Source organism: Medicago sativa, chromosome 7, assembly GCF_051527215.1.
Source record: "Medicago sativa cultivar Bolivia chromosome 7, Bolivia_mono, whole genome shotgun sequence".
In the NCBI taxonomy this organism is placed as follows: Eukaryota; Viridiplantae; Streptophyta; class Magnoliopsida; order Fabales; family Fabaceae; genus Medicago; species Medicago sativa.
In genome coordinates, this window is record NC_140755.1 from 54610635 (window position 1) to 54618953 (window position 8319).

Consider the following 8319-nt stretch of genomic DNA (forward strand, 5'->3'; position numbering starts at 1 on the left):
TTATTCTAGGTATCTAACTAACAAATGTATATGTAAACCACATGCTTAGATGGATATCAATAAGTTTCATTATGATAAAAATAAAGCGATAAAAATAATATATATGTAACATTACCTTCCACAGCTTCGACATAGAAACCTTACCGTTATGCCATTGCATGCAAAAGACCTAGAAACCTCGACGTTAGAAACGCATGCGCATTCATTCATAGCAAATACATCACGTGAAGTAGAAATACAGTGCCACACACAATACCAGAACATAAAATAATTCACAATTAATGACAATAAAAGCCATGCTTGACAAAACAAAACAAAAAAAATACATCAATCATGGCAAAGGCAAACCCTAAACTCTTTCATCAAGTGATATCAATGAATCAAACATTCATTAATGTATCCCTAACATAAGTAAATCAATGAAAATTAAAACACATGAAGGGGAATCGAGAAATTAACCAATTAATGTGATAGTAGTGATCAAACCATTATCAAATAAAACCATATATGACCAAACCTAAAAACCGAAAACCATATATGACCAAACCTAAAAACCAAAAAAATAGAAAAACATGATCCATCATATATGTGCAAAAACAATCAAATCAAATCAACAACAACTACATACACTATCTGGACAAAAAAATTGATTGATAGAAGAATATTTGATGATCCAACGAGTTTTTTTAATCAAGGAAATACACTCGAAAAATATGAAGAGGAAAGAGGATCCCCTTGTACTCGATTACTCGAGTGTACTTTCCTTGATTAAAAAAATTCAATGGATCAAGCTGCACCATTGACTAAGTCTCTGGTAGTCGGAACTTATCGTCGAATGAAGTATTGTTTCATGGAGCAGGCACATATATATAAGATGAGAGGTTTAGATTTTGCCTCAAGATGGATTAATGGGTCCACTTATTATGGCCGAAACCGTATTATATGTAGTCACTCTGGAAAACAGTTTTAAATATATAAGGTTATTTGTTATAGTTTTTTTTAAGGAGTATATATTTTTTTTTTCAATATTAATTTTTAAATCAAATAATCTATTTTATTCTCTGGTAGTCGGAACTTATCGTCGAATGAAGTATTGTTTCATGGAGCAGGCACATATATATAAGATGAGAGGTTTAGATTTTGCCTCAAGATGGATTAATGGGTCCACTTATTATGGCCCAAACCGTATTATATGTAGTCACTCTGGAAAACAGTTTTAAATATATAAGGTTATTTGTTATAGTTTTTTTTTAAGGAGTATATATTTTTTTTTCAATATTAATTTTTAAATCAAATAATCTATTTTATACCTTTATATAAAAATATATAAGGTTATTTGGTATAGTTTTATTTAAGGAGTATATTTTTTTTAAAGGAGTATATATTTTTTTCAATATCAATTTTCAAATCAAATAATCTATTTTATACCTTTATATAAAAGGAATATTTTTCCCCTAGAAAAAAACTAAGATTGTGATGGGAATATATGATTCCACGAGAAAAAAAACCAAAATATTAAATGATGTGGAGGGGAAAGGTTTGTTACTGGGCCTGGGCGGGTCATAAACAAAGCAAGACCAGCCCAAACCAAAACCAAAATGGTGTCCTCGTTTATTTAGGTTTAGGGTTAGGTGGTATATGTGAATTGTTAATTGTGATTCATTCATTCCTTCCGTGTTTCAAAATGTCGAAATCGGAACAGGAACCGAAATTGAAACGGCTGAAATCGGGATCGGGATCGGAACAGAAACACGATGAAGATTCATATGAGGATGAGGAGGATAAGCAGGAATTCATGAAACAATATTCATCTGTGGAGAAGAAGGAGGAGAATCGGCTGAAATCGGAACCGAAACCGGATCCAGATGATTCTGAGTATAGTGAGGAAGACGAGGATAACTTGTCTGTGCATGACAATGACAGTTTTCCATTTTGGTATAAGCGTCGTGATGGTTCTTTGTATACGAATAAGGCTTGGAGGGATCGTAAGGCTAAAATTCTTTACTATAAAAATCGCTCTAGCAAACTAAGTGTCTACGATGCTATCCACTGTCCACCACGTTGTGCTGGCGGTATTGTACCCCTCGACTTAAGCGATGATGTGCTCCGTACTCTCAAACCCCTCTGCAATGCTGCTTTGAGGATTTACAATCAAACGAATATTAAGCAGGGTCCAACTTTTGTGTTTGATAAAGTTGTCAAGTGTACCCATCCTGGTGCTACTTCTTTATATGCTCCTAGGGCATATTACATTACTTTTAAAGCAAAAGCAGAAGCAATACAGAAAAAGGGAGGAAGACCTGCTCTAACAACTTTCCAGACTCATGTATTGCAGCGTAAAGATAAAGATCCTGTTGTCAAAGAGTGTTTCATTAAGAAAATCTAATACACTCCGCCATGGTTATGGAATCTACCTGCCATGGATATGCTTGTTTTGGTTGCCTTGGAAAGACTTCTAGGTGTAGTTAATTAAATAAATATGATGGGTGTTTATGACTTTATGTACCATGTTATTTATGTAACTAATGTTTCCGCCATGTTTATGAACATATCTATATCTTGAATCCTTTAGAGTTTCATTTCTTTCTTAAAAAAAAAAACCAAAATATTAAATTAAATAATTAATTTAAATATTATTATAAAGTGCTTTCGTAGTCACTAAGTTTTGCCAAAATATTTTGGAATCCAATATAAAATATTTTGGTGCACAATCGGAATTATTTGATATATGTAATCTAATATATTTTGATACTTGATCTGAAATCTGTGAAGCACAAATACAATACTTCAAAATTGATGAAGTGGCGTATCAGATATGCATCCTGCACCGATATCTGCTCGATACGCCCCGATACATATCGGAAGTGTATCCAACAAAGTATCCTGACCGTATTGTATCTTGAATTTTGAAATTTTCCTATATCGGCGTATCGGTGCCGTATTGTATCCGTTCTGTATCATGTATCCGGGCATCATAGTCTGAAATATATTTCGGTACTCGATATAATATAATTTTGTATTCAGTATGATATGTTTTGATACTCAATATGAAATATTTTTGTGCTAGAACTCATATGTGGATTACTTGTTCCCAAAGTAATATGTGAATTACTTATTCCCAAAATTTGTCACATATTAGTTGTGAATTTTATCTATAAATAGAAAGCTCATTTACTTCATTCCGCGCATCGAAAAAAAGCTTTTTAGTTATCAATACTTTTTCTTCTTCTCTTCTCCCTTTGATTTGTGTTAACCAAGTTGTTCTTCTCTTTATCTCCTTTTTTCTTAATGTCCATTCGAAATTAAGAATGTTTTTAAGACTTTATATATATGTCCCTTCGAAATTAAGAATGGTCGTAAGATCATAATGCCTTCAATAACTCATGTCCCTTCGAAATAAATAGTACTTTTAAGATCATAGTTCTTTTAAAGAATTATAATATCCCTTCAAAATTAAGGATGATCTTAAAAGTATGTATATATCCTTTAGATATTCATATAATATTGCATTCCTGTGATCCACCACATGAATGTATAGGGTTTGGAACAAAACTGAGAAATTAAAAACACCAAGTCTTATTTATACAACAAATTTTATAAAACTTTCTAACGAACTAGGCAGTTACAGGAGAAACAAGTAAACTCCCTAATCTTCATTTATTCAAGGTAACTAACCAACTAATGGATTAACATTCTAATAGGGAACAGTAAATATACACTCATTTATTCTCTATTCTGTATCATACTATGTATGTGTCGCTTCTATTATTTGCAGAACTAGCAAAATGCAGAATGTATCAACTGGAACATGATAGCAGTTGTTCAAATCAATGAGCATAAATCGGTTGTTTTCTTTTTGAATTTCCGTACTAATCTGCAGCCTATATAAGTGTTAACTGTACCTTTTGTATTTTATTTAGGCTTAAATGCAGGTTTACCTTTCAAAACGCTGCGATTTTGGCCCCCTTATATAAAATTTAAAAAATTGTGTCTTCTATCTTTAGAGAAATATACTATTTAAACCCTTTAAATTTAGATAAATATGCTCTTTTGACCCTCTATATTTACATAAATAAGCTATTATGACCCTTTATCTTTACACAAAGTTGCGATTTGGCCCCTGTATTAGGACGTTTGGTGTCTTCTTAGCATCTTTGCAACGTTTTGAAAAATTAAGGCGTAAAATTGTTTTTTATTAGGGGGCAAAATTGCAACTTTTTAAAAGTTAAAAGATCACAAATATTAGGGGGGCAAAATTGCAACTTTTTAAAAGTTAAAAGATCACAAATATATTTAAGTCTTTTATTTATGTAATGTGTAAGGCTACCCGTTATACCGTTTTTAAATACACTTTTTTTTAATGGCAAATATATATTATATATTAAATATGAAAAGAAGGTGACTCCTGTAAGAGTCCATACATTTATATAAATTTAAATACACTTTTTCTAATGGCAAATATATATTATATATTAAATATGAAAAGGAGGTGACTCCTGGAAGAGTCCATACATTTATATAAATTTGAGTACGTACTCAGGTCAAGTGATGACAAAGTCAAAGAATCCATCCCATAGAAATATAAATTTGAGTACGTACTCAGGTCAAGTGATGACAAAGTCAAAGAATCCATCCCATAGAAAAAAGGGCAAATATTAAGACTACAAGAGAAACACAAAACTCCTAACATGAACACCCGACGACAGTTTAACAAGAGGAAGATTATGAGCAGAACCCCTCAGTCAACCAACTGTTAGACAAATCCCCCAAAAGAAACCAACATAGAAAGGGTTCATAATCCCACTCATAGAAGGAACAAACATGATCAGAATATTTTCCTAAAAACCACTTTCAAGTTTGGGAGCTCCACAACAGATTGTTAGATTAATAAGAAACATTACCTCTTTTTTTCCCACCACCTAAATTGAACATAAAACTTAAAAGACTCGTTGGATCTGAAGGTAAAATCAACTCCCACCCCAACCACCTAAACACATGATTCTACATCTTGCCTAAAAAATGACATCTAACAAAAAGGTGACAAACCGATCCTATAGTCTCATTACCAAAAAACACAAGAACTACGACCAAGATCAATTGTATTTCTCCTTGAAAAGAGATTCTAACGAGTTAGAATCCTATCCTGAAGCAGCTACCAAAAGAAAACATTTATCTTGAGAGGAAACCAAGACTCCCACACCTTTGCAACAAGTTGAACAATCTCTGCTGACCTCTCGTCCACCACATTAGCTCTCATAAGAAGAATTTTATAAGTTGATATCACTGAATAAATGCTCAATGAATCATTGTCATATACCCAAAAGTCTACACCCTCAGAGAAGGTCGGACTCTCTAAAACCTGGAGCAGCTTTCCCAAAATCAAAAGCTCTCACTCAACAGGATCCTTCCTCCACTTAAGATCCAAGACCCATTCAAGTTTCTCTCTAATGGTCATATCGAAGAATTTATCTTCTTTCTGAATAGAAACTTAAAATAGCCTATGAAAACGAATTCTCAAAGGAATAGCTCCTAACCAGGGATCTTTACAAAAATATGTAGATCGACCATCTCTAACCATCCTAAGGATATTTTCAGAGAACTAATCAGTAGACCCATGCTGACCTGTTCTCAATAAGAAGATCTCCTCCACCATTTTGAGACACCTCTTAAAACCACCGCATGCCCCCCACGATGATCCAGTTGAGACCCTTTCAAATACCTAGCTCATATAATATCTTTCCACAAAACATCCCCTCATGCGATCAACCTCCAACGTCATATCTCAAAATTTGCAAGATTAACTAATTTTAGATCTATGATACCCAACCCTCCTTCACTCATAGGCTTACAAACATTTGGCCATCAAACCATGCAATCCTCCTCGCACCTTTAGACCCTCCCCACAAAAAACAACGTTGAATCCTCACAATCCGTCTCCAAACACCCTTTGACATTTTTAGAAAACAACGTTGAATCCTCACAATCCGTCTCCAAACACCGAGTTTAAAAGAATCATCCTCCCACCCAAACTGACGAACCTATTACTCCACTCACTCAGACGAGCTATCGGAGTATCTAACAAAGGCTGCCAAGTAGACAATCTCCTAGAATTAGCCCCAATCGGAAGACCTAAATACTTAAAAGGAATAGAACATATACTACAATGGAGAAAATTTGCAAGCAGACCTACAAAAGACGTGTCAACAATAATTCTCATAATACAACTCTTAGCAAAATTAACTCGAAGTCTTGATGCAAGTTTTGTAACACCCATACTAGACGTATCTAGAAAGTCTAGCAAGTGCGTTAATTTAGTACTGGATACATTAAGAATTTACAACAATAATACTTTGAATGAATACATTATACAATTAAATGTGTTCGTACATAAAAATACAACTCAACTTGTCCAAAACATAAAAGGTGCATCCTTGAACGTCCATATCATCCTTTAACGATACGAACGAACACTTGTTGTATCATCCATTCGGCATCTAGCTTGACGTCCATCCTGTTTATCTGAAACAAATAAGGATTGGGATGAGACATAATGTCTCAGTGAGTTCCACCTAATCCTAGGCTATAGGCAACCACGGGGGAGAACCTAAGGTCACCTCGTGTCTATTTTACAACCTGACGGTTGATTATACGTGTGTGGGGACTTGCATGCTTAGACGGTGGTGCATACTAGGACCGTCATAAATCATCTTACTTGTTAAGGGCTTACTATAATCATATGTGTCATGGCGATCGAGGGAACTTAAGACCACTATGCCAAGATACGGTAAACGCATCGAGGTCTTCATATAACATGTTCATGACACCATCCTAAGCCGGACGATTACGGAAACCTAAGAACGTCATCGGCATCACATTCTTTACTTGTCCTAGTCTTGACTTGTACTTAACATTTCATACATAAGTTCATTCGTAATCATAATTGTTTTATCTTGGTTTTCGGGTGTCAAACATTGATTACGTTTGAACCTTTTTAACCGGTGATATCTTATTTTTTCTTGGGAAGGGAAAAAGTAAGCAAAACCCTTGAGAATCGAGGTCCGGGAGTTGTTTTCGCTACGGGAAGGTGTTAGGCACCCATAACGACTATAGTATCCTATAGGAACCGTCTTTACATTCTACGCGCGCGCTTTATTTTTAAATGCTATTTGAAAAGTGATATTTACACCTAAGAGTTTACTAAGTGAAGAATTGGAGGGAGAAGAAAGTGTTTGAATTTTTATTTTATTTGAATTGAAGGAATTTTGATTCCTTGCCTACGTACCCGTTTAAGGGATCAAATCCACCGTAGTTCTCTTTCAAAAAATGTTTTTGTTTTTGTTGGTTGATTTTAAGTTTGAAAATTGGAATTTGAAGAATGAGAGGGAGAGGCCTCAAGGGCATAAGATTGTGAAATTGTGAGGTTGAATTAGTTATTTTGCAAAAGAAAGTCTAAGTATGATTAAGATTCATTGAAATTTTGATTAAGAAAATAAAAGAGAAAATACAATGGGATTTTGATCCCAAGGTTTATTTAGAAAATGATTTGAGTGATATTGTTCATATTTTTTTTTGGGAAAAAGAATTTTTCTAAGTATCGTGACTCCTAAGCATACATCTAAACATACATTCCCTAAGCATACATCTAAAGTATCCATGTGATGTGTGTGCATGTGTCGGTGCTTGTGTCGGTGTACATCATTAGAGTCCATTGTCCTTTACATCATGCCCTAGTTACATTCTATGGTCTTGCAAGGAAGTAAAATTGCATGAAGTAAAATACAAAATTCCTAAGTCTTTACATTCTAAGCCTTGGTAAAAATTAATGTGCAAGAAATTAAAGTGCAAGAAATAAGAGATGAAAATATGATGTGAGATGCTTATGAAACAATGAACAAAGGGTTAGTAATAATAGGCATTGAATAGTAGAAAAAAGTGGCAAGAAAATAAAGCATATCAACATGGTAAAAAACAACAAAAAGTGGCAAAAATGCACTTAATAAAACACCAAAATTCCAAGGCAAATGCAAGCCCTATAATTCTCACATTTTGACACTTTTCAAGGATTTTTTAGGTTCAGCCCCAATGTGAGTTGTTACAAGGAAAGTATGTGCCAAGGAATCATAGTATACTACTAAGCCAATTTTGCACTAAATCACACATTAACATAACAAGTAACTTGCTAACTAAGCAATCAACTATCATACATCTAAAACAGCACCAAAACACCAAGTCAAGCATCAAACAAAACCCCAAAATGATTCAACACACCACAATTATTATGAGCCAAAAGATTGGAATAGAAATATGCAAAAACTCCAC

The 8319-nt window shown here is 33.9% G+C and overlaps 1 protein-coding gene across 1 annotated transcript; it reads left to right on the forward strand.

The window, feature by feature from the left end:
- The first annotated feature begins 1658 nt into the window (after positions 1 to 1658).
- LOC146906830 (uncharacterized) lies at positions 1659 to 2501 on the forward strand. Its single transcript, XM_085727840.1, has one exon. It carries the CDS (start codon positions 1685 to 1687, stop codon positions 2384 to 2386), a length of 702 nt encoding a protein of 233 aa, XP_085583966.1. The 5' UTR covers positions 1659 to 1684; the 3' UTR covers positions 2387 to 2501.
- Positions 2502 to 8319: the final 5818 nt, after the last annotated feature.